Here is a 20,949-nt window from a genome sequence, read left to right on the forward strand (position 1 = left end):
AGTGAAACATGAATATTCACACTAAGTTTGATACACAAAGTCTCTAAAAAGCTTCACACGTTCAAGTCAGTGTTTGCTTACCGAGTTAAGAAAAAATCTTTAACTTTCCAGACCCTCTTGGATTTTGAAACTAAAAATTTTATACCAATATAAAAAGGGCTATGTGACTACTAGAGGTTCCTGTGTACTCTGGAGAGAAAAGCACAGAGAGAAGTATAGATTTCTGTATTAGAATCTTATATTTGGTTAAGTGATTTATAAAAAAAGTAATTGATTTGGCTTGTTTGTTGATTTATTTCCTCTTTCATATCTGCTTTTCTGGGAGGGTAATAGCAATATATCTGTCAAAGGTTTTGGGGTTTACTTAGGTTGTGTTAGATTAGTCTCAAATGCTTGTGTTTCTGGAATGATAAAATTTGATCCTGTGTTTGAGAAATGTTTTAGCACAGAGAATGCTATTTTCTAAATGTTTCCAGTTTCCATCCACATTGCTTATGAGCTGCTGTTGTTATCCTTTACTGAAGAATTTTAAACTAAGCTTAGCTCTTCAAAAGATCCTGTTCAATATAGAGATACTGGAACAGAAAAAATATAAACTACTAATCTTTTCCCTCAGTGTCCATAGTTCATTCTACATTCAAAATATTGTAGAGGAATTGCCATTAAAGAATTGATTCAAGGAATTAAGAAAAATTAATTGTGCTTGGATATTTTGGTTCATCTTTCCTCTGGAACGGCTGTCATGTTGTATTGATAGAAAAAGTGATTTGCAGTTGACATCTTTATCAGTAGTTATCTGACACAGGAGAGAGGGAAACGTGGTACTAAGTACTAAATTGGGACTGAATTTAATTCAGTGACTACTAATTCCTCTAAAGGACCATCAAGCATATGCTAAGGACTTCTATGAAAACATTTACCCTACATTATGTTAGAAAAGTTATGGGGTGCCTGGGTGGCTTAGTCGGTTAAGCATCTGACTCTTCATTCTGGCTCAGGTCACGATGTCACAGTTTGTGAGTTCAAGCCCCATGTCGGGCTCTCTGCTGATAGCATGGAGCCTGCTTGGGATTCTGTCTGTCTCTGCCCCTCCCCAACTTTCTCCCTCTTTCACTCTCTCAAAAAAATAAACTTAAAAAAAAAGTTATTAGCCACATTCATGTGGCAGAAAGTGAAATCTGGCATTTTAAGTGTTAATTATTTGCCTTATATATTAAGGTTTCCAAGCTGTCTACTAACCCTTTCTACCAGCTCTTTAATCTGGAAGGAAAAATAATGGAATTTTTTTTTAACTGGACTAAGATATCTAAATATATTTAAAAGACTATGAAGGGTTTAAAATGCCACTTTTCTTAAATGCATGAGAAATGTTTTAACTCATATTTAGGATTGGTTTTTGCTGTAACCCCTTGTACTCTCTTGGGTCTAAACAATGTTTAAATGGTTTTCTATTCTTGTATTTTTTTGTTTCAACTTTTTATCCTTTAAAATGTGTTCTCATACATTAGTTATTTACTTTTCAACTGTGATGCTATATTATGCCAATATCATTAAACTGTTGACACAACATCAAATAGTCTTTTAAAATACTTAAAAAGTTTCTAATATTCAGAGAATTGGGAACAGTTTATGAAGCTCAAACACTTAGTGTTTCAATAAGTTCTTAAATGTAGAGAAATAATATGATTATTTGTCAGATATAGAGTTCATCAGGGTATTTCATTGTTAAACCACAATTCCAAAGCATATGAAAACATTCTGTGTAATCAGTTATACTTTCAACTGGATATCGAATTGGTACATCAACTATTTCTTAACTTTATTTCTAGAGGAAAGTCATCTTTACATATTTTTTTAGATCAATTACATTTAGCCATTAGCTAAATTATTTTTTGTTTTCTACCTGCAGTTAGTAGTGTCTTTTGGTCTTCAAGAATTAAATTACAATGAATATTTGATATAAGTAGTCATTTTCTATCAGTGAAAGTTGTACATTAGAAAAAATGATTCACAAGCTGGCCCTAACATCTCTTTTGTTAAAAGAAGCCCTGTATATAGCTGTAAGACTGATTTGTAGTTTTAATAATTTGAATGAAGTGGACTTGTTAATGTATTAGTGATATCATATTATACTCAGCATAACAAAGCAGTTTTAATAATATCATAGCATGCATGTTTTTCTTTTCTTTTCACTTCAGTTCCTTTCTTTTTTTTTCTTCCTCCCTCCCTTCCTCTTTCCCTCCCTCTTTCTTCCTTTCTCTCTTTCTTTCTCTCTTTTTATTTTTTAAGTAGGTTCCATGCCCAGTGTGGGGTTTGAACTCATGACCCAGAGATGAAGAGTCTCATGCTCTACTGACTCAGTCAGCCAGGCACCCCCTTCAGTTCCTTTCTATAACAATTTTAGTCGTAAAATTGTTCAAACTCAAACTAAAAGCTAGAAATCATAATTGGGACTTCCCCAAATCTGTTTATTGGCTCATGAGTAGATTTGGGGGGAATGTCAGATTTTTATTCAGACATTTTTCTGATATTAAATTGACAAGCATTTCAGCACATTGATATTTTAGAATTTAATGTTTCTTCTTCAGCAGTAAAATACAGCTTGTACACTGATTTCCCAAAAGTAAGCCCCATTATCAGGAGGAGAGTAGATACAAACATTTTTAGTCTGGATGAGGTTATCCTAATACACAGTTTTGTTGTTTCTGAGCAATAAATAATCCCTTCTATTACACCTTTCTGTCTTCTGATGTATACATCCAGGAATCTGGCAATGGTAGCTCAGAAAAGGTCATTAGTATTCTTTTGTCTTTGAAGTTTAAAAACTATCTTATATACCATTTTATTTATTTATTTATTTATTTATTTCATACCATTTAAAATGTTTTTTGTTTTTTTTTTTTAATTTTTTTTTTCAACGTTTTTTATTTATTTTTGGGACAGAGAGAGACAGAGCATGAACGGGGGAGGGTCAGAGAGAGAGGGAGACACAGAATCGGAAACAGGCTCCAGGCTCATCAGCCCAGAGCCTGACACGGGGCTCGAACTCACGGACCGCGAGATCGTGACCTGGCTGAAGTCGGACGCTTAACCGACTGCGCCACCCAGGCGCCCCTAAAATGTTTTTTGATTCTACTAGATGATAAGGTCCACGAGCTGAGGGATTTTTGTCTACTTGTTCTCTACTTTCTAGCTAATGTGTAAAATAGCACCTGGCACATAGTAGGCACTCAATAAATATTTTTAAATAATTGCATAAATTTTTGCCTTTAGTTGAAAAAGTGAAATTTTTCATGTCAGTGAATTAATTTTTATGTTATTCAGAAAGCAGAATCTGTCTCTGGGAAGAAATGATATAGTTCAGCTAAAAGAAGCCTACAAATGGATAACTCACCCCCTGTTTTCAGAGGAACTGGGTGTTCCCATTGATGGAAAGGTATTTGATCATCAGCACTGTTAATTTTGTTCGCTGGTTTTACATCATCATATGGCAGAATTTTGATTAGTCAAAATAATCTTCTCTTTAAATAATGGAGGATTTTTAAACTTTTAACATCTTATTTTCTAACAGTCTTAAATTGAGAAAGTTTTTATTTTTTTTAAGACTTCTTTGTGATCTAAGACATTTATGTGTATAACAAGTATAGTGTACCCTAATTGACTTTAAAAGATTAGAAATTAATCTATGCCTTTAATATATTTATAGTTTAATTGGAGAGACACATATTAATACAGAGCAATACATAAGTAACTATGAGTAACTTATGTAACTTAAATAGTCAACTCTGGTTATCTGTGGCTAATCTTATTTTCAGATATAATCAGTCAACTACAGTGAGCGTGGATCCAATCTATCCCACCTTGTTGGTATCTCAAGTCCCTCCTTTTCAATTTTAAGTAGACACCGCCTTTGAAACCAGAACACTTAGCTGTCTCCCCTATTCCAGAACAGACCTCACCTCAGTCTCCAGAATGGATTGAATTTAGGGGAGAGTTCGACAGGTTTCCAGATGTGGAAACAGGACATATTACCAGCTTCTCTTAAATTAGATTTTAATAGTATGGCCTCATAGCTTTATCATTTTGCTTGAAGGAAATTCCCTGAATATCAGATACACCTTTATTCCAGTAAAATCACCAAACCATCCTTCAAAGCTAAATAGTTAAAAAATTTTTTTCACCATTCAGAAAAATTCTTAGCTCTGTTTCTCTCTGTTCATATGAATAAACTCTGTCCTTTAAACTGAATACTGATAGAATAGAGAATAAAACCACTTCACACATATACAGAGAGGAAATGAGGTAATGAAAGTACTTTGGAAATTAGAGAAGTTATTGATGCAAAATATTTTTACCTCAAACTTCAGTTTTGAAGCATAAGTAATTTTACATGTTGAACCAGTGAGAACAGAAAATAGAAAACAAAAAGATGCAAGTGTACTAATAGATTCAGAATGAGTGAAGTTTTCTTGAGTAAAAGGAATGTCTTGTGATTTTAATTTTACTTTGTAGATTAGAGAGAAAAAAAAAACCTAGTTATTCATTATTGTGATTCTAGAGTAGCTAATATGCTTGCTGATGATTCAATGCAATCAATAAATATAGAAATACTCAATAAAGAAGAATAAATTGTTACATGGTGTGGCATTTATTGTTTTTCTCTATGTTGAATTTTTGTTCTCTGTGGAGATGAATGTATATAGAGTATGAAATTGTGCTTATTTTGTATGCAAGGATGTTCATTATAGCATTTTTTAATAACAGAAAAGCTTACAACTTAAATGTCCAACAGTCCCTAGAGTTGAAAAGATGTCCTTGGCATATTAATTAAAGTAATTTTCCAAAAGTATGTTTAATATCCCATGAAGTATATACATTTATGTTTATATTATAAAAATAGCTAAAAGGAAACACGCCAAACTGTTACTACATTCTACCTCAGTGGTGTGGGATTAAAAAATCCATTCTGTGTTTATTTATTTTATAATTTGTATGTATCATTTTTGTGATAAAAAGCTAAGATCTCTCTTTTAAAATTCAAATCCATTAAGAAGTTTGAGCACTTAAAAATAAAGCCTTAGCACAAAAATAATAAAAAAATAAAGCCTTGTACAGAGATTTTAAGTATGTGAATAAAATGCTTTTGCCTTGCTAATAATCCTAATCATAATACTGACAGGAACAATTCTTTCAGTTATCTCTTTCCAGTTCCCTGAATTCTCTTTCATCTTCACATCGAATTTATATACATGCACAAAAATCATACAAATTTATTTCAAAATTTGTTAAATTTTTTTTTTGGTAGAATCACTAGTAATTGAGCTTTGAAGTGAAAAAAAAAAACAAAAAAACAAACAAAAAACCCAACAAAATTATATCCTTTTCAGTGGCCCTGTGAACAAGCTGATTTGAGAACAGTAGTATTCCAGTTTTCCTTCTCATTCGTTTTCTGAGCCAATCTTTGAGAGTTAATTTCTATTTCCATTCATAAGTGGTTAGATGTTGGTTTCCTTTTGCTCATTTTTAAACTGTCTTTATAATTTTTAGAGCTTGTTTGAAGTGAGTGTGATCTTTGCTCACCCAGAAACAGTTGAGGATTGCCACTTCCTGTAAGTTGCTACGTAAACAATGTCAATTGTGTAACATTGTTAATGCTTTTGGGTTTTCATGAAACAGCCCTCTTTGTAACTTGTCATGTTTTAGCAGATTAAACCAATACAGCTGGTATAGAGATTCATTTTGTCTGTTCCTAGTATCCTGAATTTAGCAGCAATATTATATAAAATATATTTGAGTTATATTCACCCCAAAATAAACTCATTAACTTTTCTTTATTAACTTGGATTTTACTTAGACGTGCAATATGCCCAGATTGCTTCAAGCCAGCCAAAAACAAACAGGTAAAGATTCCTCCTTTTTATTCTTTATTGAGTTTTATTTGAGCTGAATATTCAAATTAACAACAAAATGATATGTGTTAGAGATGTTGTCAATGTATCTTTTAATCATTCTTTAAATATTTCCATTTGCTACAGTTATTTTTTTTCCAACTCTGAACACCTTTGCCTCTAGCTAGGAAGTCATAACACAAACATTCTCATATTTGTGTCACTGTCTAGGTTGTCTCCCTGGTGTTGTTAAATTTAGAACCAGTGTTTCAATGATGTTACTGTTATCCGTTTGGGGAAATTCGACTTTGAGGTTTTATTCCCAAAATTACATCATTGGGGAAAATCCATGTTAATTATTAGCATTCCAAACTTTTGTCTAATAGTCATTTTCTAGAAATTGGTATTTAAGAAATATAATCCAAAATAAATTATTTTACTTAGGACAATCTGAATTAATATGCCTATTTCAAGCTACATTTGCAAAAGGGCATTTTATACAAACTCCCCTTTATTTGATGTGAGCTGGTTTTCATGTTAATGAGCAAAATAGTTAGCATGCATTTCAGTTTCTGCTATGCCAGGGTAGAATGGCAAGGCAACAATATTGGCAAGATTTCATGCCACAGATACTTACCTGGTTTTATGTGAAGATTCAAGCATTACTTTTACTGACATCCATTTTACCCTTATGGTCGTTAAAAAGAATATAAACTTGGGGCATCTGGGTGGCGCAGTCTATTAAGTGTCTGACTCTTGATTTTGGCTCAGGTCATGGTCCCAGGGCCATGGGATCAAGTCCCACATCGGGCTCTGCACTGAGCATGGAGCCTGCTTAAAAGATTCTCTCTCCTGGGGCACCTGGGTGGCTCAGTCGGTTAAGTGTCTGACTCTTGATTTCAGCTCCGGTCATGATCTCAAGGTTTGTGGGTTTGAACTCCACGTAGGACTCTGCACTGATTGTGCGAAGCCTTCTTGGGATTCTCTCTCTCTCTCTACCTCTGCCCCTACCCTGCTCACATGCGTGCACGCACATGCTCTAAAAAATGTATGTGTGTGTGTGTGTGTGTGTGTGTGTGTATGTGTGTATGTGGTAGATATGCTAGAACAAATTAGTGTATATATACGTGGCGTATATATACATATATATATGTGTATATACATATATATGTGTGTGTGTGTGTGTGTGTGTGTGTGTGTGTGTGTGTGTGTGTGTATTCATTGCCAAAGATACATCTGTTAGTCTTTACTCTTGCTTTGACTGGTTGCTGAGCCTTTTGGAACCAGGGGGTGGTAGGGGGAGGGGGTGTTGAGGGATGGGAGACAGAGTTGGCACCATTTGTCAAATTCCCTGTGCAGCAAGTCTAAATGTGAGAAAGTCTAAAGCACTGCTTCCCACCTTTCTCACATCATGATACACCTAGAACATTACCATGTTTGTTCAGCACCCTGAAGTTAACAAGTTGCTCTAATCTGGAAGCAATTGGTCTAGGGGTTCTTCGGCCCTTGTGAATTAGAGGGCTCAACATCTTGGCACAACTGTAGCTCGTTGCTTTGCCATACTAGTTGGAAAGCTCTGCCCAAATGACCTGTAGCCATGTTTATATTGAAGATCTCATTGCATTGTTTGTTATCTTTGAGGAAATATACAGGTACCAGCACCAAATTGTAGAACAAGGAAATTTTTGTCAAAGCATCACAGATACCACATCATTTGGCCAGTGGTATAGTGTATGTAGTTTTCCTGCCTTATTGCTGAGAGCAAATTAAATAACCTTTTGAGATTCTTTCAGGCTTAAGTTTTCATATCTTAACAAATAGGCACTGAATTTTCAGTTTTAACCCTATAATTTGGGGTTCTCCAAAATATTGTTTAGAAAATCATTGATTTGATGATAAACTGTTGAGAGACCTACATTGTGCCTCTTTTTAGTCAAGTGTAATTTCACAAAACAGAAAAAGTAATTGTAATTTATCATCGTAAGCCATGTATATATACACTAATTTGTTCTAGCATATCTACCATATGGTTTGACTTTTCTTATTTAAAAAAACCCAAAGTGGGACATTTGTTATAGATGTCCTTCTGTTACAGTGGATCTGTTTACTTTCTCTGTGGCTGGCGAGTGGTGTTGAGCTGCTAGATGCCAGGGCGGGCTTGTTGGCTCTGTTTACTCTTAGCCTGGCAACCAACTGCTGAACTGTTCTGCTAGATCTACATGGTGTTATGGACACAGACTAGACTGAAAAGAAAGGCTGTGGGGAGAACTGATGGAATAAATGCTTATGTTTTACCTTCTTGAAGCTATTAAGTATTTCTCTCCTTTAAAATGATGTAATTTCCCCAACTATGTTCTGTGTTTCACCTCTGATGTTTTCTTGTCTGAGTGATAAAATGTCTTTTCTTTTCATTTTACCTTATATAGTCAGTGTTCACTAGAATGGCAGTTGTGAAAGCGTTGAATAAGATAAAAGAAGAGGATTTCCGCAAGTGAGTAGAAGTATAGAAACATGGCGGCATCATGGAATTTTAGAATAAAGGGAATGTTAGAGATAATCTAACATCCAGTCCCTAAAACAAGGCTGGATGTATTTCAGGGATGATGATTGTGTCTTAGTCATTATTATATTCCCAAATCCCTGGCTCAGTACCTGGCATGTACTAGTGTTCAGTAAATGTTTATTGGACTGGTATTTGAATTGGTGTGTCAAATCCAACTTCTTTATCTTTAGAAGAGCATGTTGAGGGAGTTGACTTGCCTAAGATTTCAGCTGGGTAATAGAATAGGCTTAGAGCCAGGGTTCCTGTCTCTCCAGCCCAGAGTTGGTCCCATTACATCCCCCATTTTGAGTATTGTCCATCTGAAGATGAGGGAGAAAAAGGCCCTTCACTTGTTAAAATATGCTGAAATACAATAAACCTCATTTTAATTCTCATTGTATTCATTTTGTTCAATAATATATCATGGTTATCTTTCCAGAATATCCTTGAATAAATTTCAAACAATAAAGTTGTGAGGAAGGTTTTATATATTTTATTGACTAAAAGTGAGTCTCAGGAAGTGGAAATACTTACACTAAAGTTTAGAAAGTAAAGTCAGCCTCTCTTTGCAAGCAATAGGTCCTGAACTTCTAAGTCATTTTTTTTGTTAAGACACTTTAGGAAACTGTATGAAATTTTCAAGCCAAGCATTTGGAGTCCATCCACATTGAGTCATTTACAGGTAGACTCCAGTCCATGGCTTTGGAAGTTCCCAGATGGTAGACAGAAAATAAAGCCATACATTGCTCTTTTCTGTCCTCAGATTGAAGTTTTTTAGTTAAAAGGGCAGAGTCTGCCACATTCCACTTTTTCTGGCCCTGTGTGTGATCTAATTCCCAAGGTCATAGTTGGAATGAGAAAGAGAAAGAGAGAAAACTGGTGGAGACCCTCCCCACAGGTGGGACTTACCAGCTTTACCCAAATGATTAACGATTTTTTAAGCTGGCACCAACTGTTCATAGGGAGCAAGATGGCTAAAGACCCTGGAGAGGCTTCCACTTCATAAATATGGGTTTTTCTCTCAGATCTCAAGGCTGTTAAAAATTATCATCTGGGAACATGCAGCCTCCTGAGTGAAAGGTAGTAGCAGAGCCCTGATTTACTTTGTGTCAGTCTCGTGTATTAAAGTGTACTTGAGGTGTAAAAGATCTTTATGATTTCAAAACTTAAAGTTAGGGAGTGGCTTAGTCCGTGAGAGACTCGGGTTCCGTGTGTCTCAGACAATGCTGATTCATCCTAGTTATGTGGTTCAATATCTTTTCTGGAAAATAGTAGCTGTAAAATTTATTTTGTTTTGCAGGCAGTTTCCTTGTCCTCCAAACTCACCAAAGGCTGTATGCACTGTTCTTGAAATTGAGTGTGCTCATGGTGCTGTTTTTGTGGCTGGTAAAATATTTAGTCTAGAATATACTTATGCTGTCAACTTACTATCCTTTCTGAAAACTCAAGTCACCTCTCTGTTTCCTTTTAATTTTTGTTACCAGGTTCTGATTAATTAACTCTTTTGAGAACTAGGACTGATAGTCAAGCTTATTTTAGCTTCTGTAGGTATTCTCAAGGTCCACTCAGATTGGTTATTTGAAATACCATGCCAAAGGGAAATGACACTTCTTAAGTTTTAATAGTTTCCATCAGAGGTGGCCAATACCCATAGAAATATGGGTAGATGCAGAGACCCGAAACTGATCGGGAGAAACATAGCTACAGAAAGCATAAAAGCAAACTTGAAAAAAATAATTTTATTATCTGCAGAATGACTGAAGATTTGAGTTTCTGCTTTAAATAAAAAATTGTTGCATTGACCTTCCCAAGAGGTAATCTAGCAGATAGTTTTTGTTTTGAAAGCTACATCTATTTCATAGTAATGGCCGAAATGAAATTGTTTCGTGGTCTTAACTATAATACTCTGCCCTGTGGTAATGAAAGCTACCTGCCATGGTACAGCTTTCTTCATAAAGCAGTGAGTCATTTTCTGTTTGTTTTTTTTTGTTTTTTTTAATTAAAAAACTTCAAAATTTCCCGTATTTGAAGTCTTTGGAATATATTATCACCAATGAGTATTGCATTAAAGTATTATTAATCAGGCATAAAAGCAGTAGTTGCTGGGTTTTTTGGTAATGACCCTTGGTGTGTTCCATAATGTAACTTGTTCAGCCAGCCAATCGGATTAATAAATATATTGAGCATTTTATTTTTTTTTATTGAGCATTTCTTTAGAGCTCGTTTGATGATTCATATCATGTCTTTAACCATCTCTTCTATTGTTACCTTAAATCTTTTAATTTAATTATTTATATGTCTGTATGCTGGCTCCCCAAGTTAGATTGTAAGTTAGTTGAAGGGTAAGCCTTGCTTTGTATCGTGGCACCTAGGATATTGGCACTCAGTATATAGTTGTTTTATCTTATTATGTTAATTATATCATTCCATCCAGGCTACCTTATGTTTCTTTGGCAGGGAGATATAATAAATATTCCAGGAATCTACCGCAAACTCCTTGGATAATTGATGGAGAAAGGAAGCTGGAATCTTCAGTGGAAGAATTAATTTCAGACCATCTTTTGGCAGTATTCAAAGCAGAGAGTAAGTGTTATAATATTGATATTTTAAATACATTGTCATTCATGAATAGGTTTCTTTGCAGTGGCGGGAAAGATTTCTAAATTTTGTAAATCACCAGATCTAGACTCCTTGCCTGGCAGCTTCCCATGAACAAGGGTCACCATGTCCTGAGCACCTCTGGCTTGGGCTGGATTTGAGCCGAGGATTTCTTTCGTCTCTCAAGATGACTATTCTTTCCTGGGCAAATTCAAAACCACTGAAACTATTTTAAGTGAATGCACTTAAGTTCTGACCTTGGGACACCTCAGACTTGGCCTCTTTTGGGGGAATATGAGGAAATTAAAACACAACTTCCACATCCAGTTCTTGTTCAAGAATAATCGCTGGTAAAAAAAAAAAAAAAAAAAAGAGAATAATCGCTGGCAAATGTCTAGCTTCCACCTTAACTGCTAAAATGTCCTGGGATAAAGTTCAAGCCTAGAGAAAGCAGGTCAACAGCTACCATTTCATGAAGACTTCATGATAGTTGTGTTGTATTTTAATTTTCCAGGTATTAATGAGCCCAGGTTTGTGGGATGAGTCAGATCCTGCCAGGTTTAGGTTTTCTCTGTCTCTGTAGGTCTGCCAGGTCGCAGACCACATAGAGACTGTGATTTCACCTAGGATTAGGCTAGAGGGAAGGGGCTAAGATTTCAATTGCAGGAAGTCATGTTGTACAACAGGAAAAACTGTAGGCCATAAGCAATGATTGATTTACTTTAAAGTGGGTCTCCTAGCATAATTAGAACACTTTTTTTGAGGAAGCAACTAGATATCTACTCTTCTCTCTGAAAAACCTTGAGACAAGACTGCTTTAGGAATGGCAAGCAGATGATTGAGATGAGATATGGCTATTCCTTCCACCTCTCTGGCTTGTCAAGAAGGAAGACAAGCACTTTAAAACACATCCCTCTTATAATTTGTTGCCTATCAGGTAGGTGGACTCTCTTTTTAAGGGTCTTTAAGAATTGTTTACTGAATAAAGAAGAAATTAACCTAGCAACCTAACGTTTTCCAAAATCTCAGCAGTAAAGACTCTGGGATAAGGGACACCTGGGTGGCTCAGTCAGTTAAGTATCCGACTCTTGATCTTGGCTCAGGTCATGATCTCACAGTTTGTGAGTTCAAGCCCCATGTAGGGCTCTGCAGTGACAGTGTGGAGCCTGCTTGGGATTCTCTCTCTCCCTCTCCTTCTGCCCCTCCTCCGCTTGTGTGTGCATGTATTCTGTCTGTCTCTCTCTCTCTCAAAATAAATAAATAAACTTAAAAAAAAAAAAGGACTCTGGGATATTGCCATGAGCTTTTACTTGGTTAATATCTACATACTGGGTATCGTGTAAGATTTATCCAAATTATAAAGAAGTGAAAATTAAGCTTTAGTACAAAAAGTTTCTTTCAAACTCTTTTTGGAGCCACCTGACTCTCTTTCTATAAGATGATTCAAGAAACTTTCAGTTTTGATTATTTGGGTCTCAAGGAAGGCCCCATTGCCAAGAGGGCCGTCAGGAGGCTCTGAAACAGATGTGTTTCCCCCTTGCAATCTTTCATGAAGTTAGCTTGGTTTCATTTTCCATTTGAGGGGGGGAAATTGTCCCCAAACTGAAAATGAAGCAAACTGTGTGTTTAGCATCTGTAATTGTGTCCTGAGGAAATTTATTGAGAGCTGCTTGAGAAAAAGCAGACCTCTGGGCCTTGATGCTAACTGGCTCCTTGTCAGAGGATAAAACCTGTTGTTAGAAATGCCTGATTGATAGCATCAATTTGCTAAACCTGTGTATCTCAGATATATTACTCATTATTTCTGCAGATAACATGTGACAACTCTGGGAAGATGGTTCTGACTGATGTACCTCTATGTTTTACAACTCTTTGAAAATAAGTGGTATTATATGAGGCAGTCTAGCTACTCTTATAAAGGTCCCTTCCCCTAAATGGGAGATTTCTCAGTCACTTCAAACTGGCACATCATATTATCGATTTGCTAATCCCCTGGTTAATGAGTAGTAAACTTGGACACACTCTCAAAGTCACTGTGTCTAAGAAACTTTCCCCTAATACATTTGCTATTTCACTTATTGAATAAATATCTGTCATGTTATTTCCCTACTGAAAACTTGTCAATGACTACATGCAGGATAAAATCCAAACTATTGAACTTGATCTTCTGAGGCCTTCATCATCTGGCCTCTGCCCATTTTTCAGTTCCATCATCTGTGTGTTCTGTATGAGGGCCACTACCCACTACATACTAGCTGAACTGCTGATAGTTCCTGATCATTCTTGCACTTGGTTTTGTTTTTGTTTTTACAATTTCTGTTCCTTTGAGCAAAAGGAACTCACAGGATTATGGGGATAAGACAAGGCATAATGTGAATTTAGAAAACTCAACCAGGGCACCTGTCTGACCCAATCAGTGAAGCGTATAACTCTTGATCTCAGGTCTGAGTTTTGAGCCCCACATTGATGGGGTATAGAGATTACTTAACAATAAAATCTTTAAAAAAACAGAAAAGAAGGAACGCCTGGGTGGCTCAGTCAGTTGAGCGTCTGACTCTTGGTTTCGGCTCAGGTTATGATCTCACAGTTTGTGGGTTCGAGCCCCACATCAGGCTCTGTGCTGGCAGTGCAGAGCCTGCTTGGGATTCTCTCTCTCTCCTTCTCTCTCTGCCCATCCCTCACTTGTGCTGTCTCTGTCACTCTCAAAATAAATCAACTTAAAAAATTTTTTTAAAAAGGGGCGCCTGGGTCACTCAGTCAGTTAAGAGTCTCATGCTCTACCGACTGAGCTAGCCGGGTGCCCTCACTCAGTCAGTTAAGCATCCGATTTTAGCTCTCAGAGATCAGGTCATGATCTCACAGTTTGTGGGTTCGAGCCTCGCGTCGGGCTCTGTGCTGACAGCTCAGGGCCTGAAGCCTGCTTTGGATTCTGTGTCTCCCTCTCTCTCTGCACTTCCCCCACTCATGCTGTGCCTCTCTCCTTCAAAAATAAATAAACATCAAAAAAATTAAAAAAAAAAAAAAAGAAAAAAAAAGAAAAATGAAAACTCACCCAAATTTTAAACATGTATTTCCTAATACTTAAGGTATTAAGGTATTAAGGAGTTAATACTTAACTCCTTTTCCTTTTGTTGTTAGCATTATTCATAATTGCATACGAATAAAGTTTTAAAGTTTACCCCCAAAAGTATTTTTAAGTGAGTTTTCTATTATGTACTTATCTATTTATTTTTAGAGCAGAGAAGGAAGGAGGAAAGAGCACGCAAGCAGGGGAGAGGGGCAGAAGGAGAGGGAGAGAGAATCTTAAGCATGCTCCACGCTCAGCACAGAGCCTTATGTGGGGCTCGATCCCACAACCCTGGGATCATGACCTGAGCCAAAATCAAGATTCTGATGCTTAACTGACTGAGCCATCCAGGCATGCCATCCCCAAAAATATTTCTCAATGTATTGTCCAAATTTGAGATATTTTCCTAAAAGATATAATAAATAATCACTTCTTCCTTTGTCTGGATTTAATGTTTCTCTGGACTTCCCAAGGGCCTAGCTTGGGATCCTACACCTCTGGAATTTGTGGAAATTTTATGGGCTAATTTATGAATTGGAAATTTCTGGTCTGATTTAGCTGTCACTGTTCGACTTACCTCTCTGTATCCTGTTCTTTCCCTTCTCCCCCATCAGTCACAGGTTATGGCTCAGTCACTGTGGATCCCCTGGTTCCCTGACATTATGGCTGGTTTGGAGATGGAGGTGGGCAGGTATAAGACAGATCACAGCCCCAGGGAGTCAATGTCTTTCAGCTTCCCAGATGCCATTCTGAATTCCCCATTTATCTATCCACCCCTAGTTAGTGCTACCCTTGAGTCTGTTGATTCTGTCTAGAAGCTACTGATGTTACCATGGGTTTTATTAACAATGGAGTCTAAACATGGAGTGGAGGGTTCTTTGGGACTCAGTGGTCCACAGAATCCTATTCCTTGCCTGGCCTTGATTCTCTACCTCAAGAAAAGCCTGACCCTGTGGCTCTCATAGCTGCTTACTTGGCCAGTTCTTAGGTATTAACGCAGCACAAGTTACCCAGGCTTCTTTTTATTTTTATTTATTTATATTTATTTTTTAAGTGTGGAGCCCAACATGGGGCTTGAATTTACGACCCTGAGATCAAGACCTGGACACCTGGAGCACCTGGGTGGCTCAGTCGGTTAAGCGTTTGACCCTGGCTCAGGTCATGATCTCGCGGTTTGTGAGTTTGAGCTCTGCATCGGACTCTGTGCTGACAGTTCAGAGCCTGTAGCCTGCTTCAGATTTTGTGTCTCCCCCTCTCTCTGCCCCTCCCATGCTTGTGCTCTGTTTCTCAATAATAAATAAGTTAAAAAAAAAAAAAAAAAAAAAAAAGACCTCCACATTGCCAGTGCAGAGCTCAACATGGGGCTTGATACCATGAACCACGAGATCATGACAGGACTCAAAATCAAGAGTTGGATGCTCAACTGACTGAGCCATACAGGTGCCCCAATTTACCCAGACTTTTGAGCCTAAATTCAGCTTAAATTCTAGTCCTACCTTGGCTGTCTGGCCCTTACCTAACCAGTACTGGGTTACTCCTCTCTATGAGACCCATAGCTTTGGGCCCTGTGGGAGAGAGGAGCCCACTTTACCCTGACAGTACATGTCAAACAATAGTTCAGAACCTATGTTCCCTAAAGTGTTGACCTTGGCTTGCCAAAGGGATCTCTTAGACATGAGGAAAGGGTGAAATCCTACTTTCTTCACAGCTAAGTATCTTCAAAAAGAGGGCCAATCTTCAGTGTAGTTTTCATAGGCCTTTCCAAGCCTTTTAACCTTCCTTTTTCTAAAATCTACATGGGACCTTTACATATAGACTCTTTCCTGGGAAAAAAGTGGCTGTCTAAATGGTGTTCACCATTCCGCCTTTCCCATTTGCTCTTTCCGGCTATCTTGTTCTTCCTCATCTTGTGCTCTCCGAAGTAGCTGGACCATTGAGGAATAAATACAAATCTCATAGCTCATGTTGCAGTTGTGCTCTTAGTGCTGTATGTGCTCATAATGCTATGTGCTTCCTGTCGTAGCCCTACCCACTATATTACAGTCCCTATCCCTCCACAAACAGTAAGCCCTGTGAGGATCAGGACCGTGTCCATATTGTTTATCTCCCCTGTGTCTAGCACAGTGCCTTGTACACAGTGCCTTGTATAGCCTCTAATATATGTATGTGTTCAGAGATCTTAAACTTTACCAAACTCTAATGACTGACCAGAGTTCTCCAAACGTCCCAGCCTTTTCTAATCCCTGATCCAAGAAGACCAGTCTTGCTTTCCCTGTGGGCATGAGTCTGAACTCTTCTGCCTATCTCTTGGTGGTGTTGTATAGACAGTGGTTAAGAGACTCTGGATGGAGTCAGACCACTTGGTTCAAATCCTGGCCCTACCACTTACCAGTAATGTGATCTTAGGCAAGTTACCTATCCTGTCTGGCTCATTTTCCTTGTAAGTAAAATGAGGATAATGATAGTACCTACCTTATAGTGTTAACATCTATGAAAAATTTAGAATAATGCCTGCCTGTGGTAATGTTTGCTATGGCAATGATGGTGAAATTGTCAGTTTTGTATCTAAGAAAGTTATGATGCAACAGCTGCCCCCCGCATCTTTTTTTACACCATTTCCCATTCTAATATTTGCAGCTTTTAGTCTAGGACGATCCATTTATCTTAGAATGAACACTAGTTTTGTTGTGGTCCCAGCTTAGGCTTTGCTTGATACAAAGAATTTACTTTTAAACCCTTTCCCCCCCCCCACTCCTCTTCCTTTCATAGAGTTTAATTCTCAAATAAATGATTTTGCTTTGTTTTGTTTCAAGGAAAAAAAAAAAAAAAGAAGGAAAATGACAGATTTTTCACCGTAAGCTTGTGACCAGGGTTGTTGTGGAGCCTTCCTCTAAAAAGTGCTCTGCCTCTGGTCTCCCATGGGATGGTGGCATGAGGTGATAGTTAAGGTCTGGCTTTGACATCAGAAATGTCTAGCTCTGTCTGCCATTTAATCATGCGACCTTGATAAAAGTACTTATCCTTTTAGAAGCTTGGTGTTCTTTTATTTATTTTTTTATTTTATTTTATTTTTTTTTTTTTAATTTTTTTTTTTCAATGTTTTTTATTTATTTTTGGGACAGAGAGAGACAGAGCATGAAAGGGGGAGGGGCAGAGAGAGAGGGAGACACAGAATCGGAAACAGGCTCCAGGCTCTGAGCCATCAGCCCAGAGCCCGACGCGGGGCTCGAACTCACGGACCGCGAGATCGTGACCTGGCTGAAGTCGGAGGCTTAACCGACTGCGCCACCCAGGCGCCCCCTTTTATTTAATACCTACATCATAAAGTTCTAATAAGGATTGAATGAATTAATGTATGCAAAATGTTAGCTCAGTGCCCAGCATATAGGTGCTCAATAAATGGTACTTCTTATCATTGCTATTTTTATTAGAGATTGGGATTAGAGGTGGGATGGCGACTATCCCTTGGAGTTCTCCTGTAGATTATTTCAGACAAATGGGGTTTCTACCAACGGGTAGGAATGAAAGTCTTAGGGCTATTATGTTTCTGATTATTTTTCTTTATCTCCTTTGCAAAGGTTTTAATTTTTCCTCCTCTGGAAGAGAAGATGTAGATGTGAGAACATTAGGAAATGGTAAGATTGCAACAGCATCACTTGACTAGAACTAACTTTCAGACTATCACCCTTCTCAGACAGCAGGTTCACTGTAGTTGCTCAGTTAAAACCAAAGTGGGCAAAGCCCAGAGCTTCTCCCAGTGAGGAGGCTTTGCGAATTATGGAGCTACCTTTATAAATTATATGATTATGTCTTAACAGGAATCATGTGTTCAGAAGCCATCCTTATTGCATACCTATAGGTTCTAAGGGAATTTTATGTGGATTGACAAGGTGGTAACCAAGTTTTTCCAAAAGTTTGATTATTAATTGTTCCATTTGATAACATTTCAGCAGTACCAGTACAGTTTTCAAAATGCACATCTTCATTTAAAAAGTGATTCTGTTCTCTTAGCCTTCATTTCTCTCATTTTGCATTGTTGCATTACAAGAAAGATGCTGAGAGTTAATAGTCCCTTCCCCTTATGGAATCACAGCTTTTCCATTTCACTAGTGGATTAGGCTAGGAGGATGGATTTCAGCTTGGTATACCTGGGCATTGCTGTGTGTAATAATGTTGCCTTTGTGTAACCAAATCAATTAGCAGTTGTTTGGATTTTATTTTGTAATTAACACAGGCTTGTTCGTGGACTTTTGGGAAAGCAGTCATTTTCACATGTTGCCTGTCCTGGGGTTTAGCAGCCCCCCAAAAAGCCCCTTGATTCTTTTCACACATTCTTCCCTCCCCCAGATGTAGTCATGTCACTAAACTTTCAGTCCTCTAGAGCTCAACTCGTTTTTTCACACCTCCTAACCCTCTTGCATTGGCCCAAATGTTAACTCCATCAACACGTTTCTGTTTCATGACGGGGTGTGTGCTGCCAGGAAGGCCCTTTGCAATTGAGCTGGTGAATCCTCATAGAGTACATTTCACTTCACAAGAAATTAAGGAACTTCAGCAGGTAAACCACTTCATGACATGGAAATCGTCATGTTTCTGCAACTCTGTAACTGAACTAGAGTTGCTAATTGTTTTTCTTTTTCTGCTACTACAGAAAATTAATAATTCGTCTAACAAAATCCAAGTCCGTGACTTGCAGCTTGTCACAAGGTAAGGGTAGACTCACTGGAGACGAACTCAAAATGGAAGTTTTGGTGTAGGTCATGTATCTGTTAAGGGAATTGTATCCAGAACATATAAAGAACTCTTACAACTCAATAATACGAAAACAACCCAATTAAAAATGGGGAAGATGATTAAGTGGACATTTCTCCAAAGAGGATGTTATGTTTATGCATGAATACATGAAAAAAAAAATGCTCAATATCATTTGCCATTAGGGAAGGGCAAGTCAAAACGTCAGTGATATCCCACTTTACTCTCACTAGGGTGGCTCACTAGGATGGCTATAATCAAAAAGACAGAAAAAAACAAATGCTGGCAAAGATGTAGAGAAATGGGAACCCTAAGAAATTGCTGTGAGATTATGTGTGGCCACTTTGGAAGACAGTTGGCAGTTTGTCAAAAGGTCAAATGTAGAGTTACCATTATGGCCCAGCAACTCCACTTCTAGATATATACCCACAAGAAATGAAAATGTACACCCACACAAAGACTTGCTCATGAATGTTCATAGTAGCATTATTCATAATAGCAAAAAAGTAGAAACAACCCAAATGTCCATGGGTAACATATGGTATTTCCATACAACAGAATATTATTCAATAATAAAAAGGAATAAAGTACTGATACATGCACCAACATGATGAACCTTGAAAACATTATGAAGTAAAAGAAACCAGACACCACACACCATGTATTGTGTGCTTCCATTTTATATGAAATATTCAGAGTAGGGAAATCTATGGAGACAAAGTCAATTAGTGGTTGCCAAGGGCTAGGGAAAACCGGAAATGGGAAGCAACTGCAAATAGGGATGGAGTTTCTTTTTTGGGGTGATGAAGTATTCTAAAATTAGATTATGGAGATAGCTACACAACTCTCTAAACATGCTAAAAATCACTGAATCGTACAGTTAAAATGGGAATTGTATGTAAATTTTATCTTGATAAAGCTATTTTTGAAGAAAGGGAAGTTGGGGCAAGGCTTAAGTGTATTTTGTGTGTTTAGACAAACTTTCTTTTCTTGTTTTTGTTTAGAGAGGCAATAGGACATATGAAAGAAGGTGAAGAAGAAAAGACCAAATCCTACAGTGCCTTAATATGGACAAATAAAGCCATACAGAAAAAAGACATTGAATTCCTAAATGACATAAAGGTAGTTAAATGCTCTTTTTTTTTTTTTTTTTTTTTTTTTTTTTCTGATTGCCTATAAAATATTTCTTTGTCTTTTAGATTGTTAGTAGCAAGTCATAAAGCATGGGCTTGGGGGAATGTGAGACCTGCTTTCAAATCCTGGCATTGCCATTTACTGGTTGAATGACTGGGCAATTCATCGAACCTGTTTGAGAGGCAGCATTGCCAGTGATTGAGATCCTGCCTCTGGGCACAGATTGCTTGGCTGCAAATCCTGAATCTGCATTTCCTAGTTGTGTGACTTTGGACGCGTTGCTTGGCTTCTTTATGCTTTGTTTCCTTCATCTGTAGAATCAGAAGAATGAAATGAGTTGTCATGTGAAGCACTTAGAACAGTATCTGGTACATAGAAAACGTGAGCAATGCTATTATTATATTTGGTCATCCGTAGAAAGGAAATACGAAATAGAATTGTCTAATAGAATTGATGCTAAGATAAAGTGTATAAATAAAATATGTTATAAATTTGTCTTAATGTTTATTTTTGAGGGAGAGAGAGAGAGACAGAATGGAAGTGGGGGAGGGGCAGAGAGAGGGGGAGACAGAATCTGAAGCAGGCTCCAGGCTCCAAGCTGTCAGCACACAGCCCGACACGGGGCTCAAACCCATGAATTGTGAGATCACAACCTGAGCTGAAGTCGGACTCTTAACCAACTGAGCCACTCAGGCGCCCCAACATGTTATAAATTTTTAAGAAGGATAATATATGTACAGCACAAATTTTGGCATGTGCTAGGTTTTCCTTCACATGAGCATATGGCACTGTAGAGGGTCTGCCTGTTCCTTTGCATGTTTCTTCCCACCTATCCCCATCTCTTCCTGTAAGGATAATTTACTCTCAAATGCAAGGAATGAGCATAAATGGATATAGAGGTCTGTATAGTTATCACAACGTTGTTAAAATGGGCAATATTTTGTAATAATCTAGATGACCTACTAGAG

General features: G+C 37.5%; 1 protein-coding gene across 1 annotated transcript in view; it reads left to right on the plus strand.

Moving 5' to 3' along the window:
* PUS10 (pseudouridine synthase 10) overlaps positions 1-20,949 on the plus strand; it is a 73,027-nt gene that overhangs the window by 39,044 nt on the left and 13,034 nt on the right. Inside the window, exons 6-15 of the mRNA XM_060605062.3 lie at positions 3,325-3,436; positions 5,548-5,609; positions 5,855-5,900; positions 8,315-8,379; positions 9,731-9,816; positions 10,888-11,013; positions 17,674-17,730; positions 18,577-18,653; positions 18,747-18,802; positions 19,852-19,969. Of these exons, the coding sequence (XP_060461045.1) occupies positions 3,325-3,436; positions 5,548-5,609; positions 5,855-5,900; positions 8,315-8,379; positions 9,731-9,816; positions 10,888-11,013; positions 17,674-17,730; positions 18,577-18,653; positions 18,747-18,802; positions 19,852-19,969 (805 nt within the window). The remainder of the gene's footprint in view (positions 1-3,324; positions 3,437-5,547; positions 5,610-5,854; positions 5,901-8,314; positions 8,380-9,730; positions 9,817-10,887; positions 11,014-17,673; positions 17,731-18,576; positions 18,654-18,746; positions 18,803-19,851; positions 19,970-20,949) is intronic.

This window comes from Panthera onca, chromosome A3 (genome assembly GCF_046562875.1).
Source record: "Panthera onca isolate mPanOnc1 chromosome A3, mPanOnc1 haplotype 2, whole genome shotgun sequence".
NCBI classification, from domain to species: domain Eukaryota; kingdom Metazoa; phylum Chordata; class Mammalia; order Carnivora; family Felidae; genus Panthera; species Panthera onca.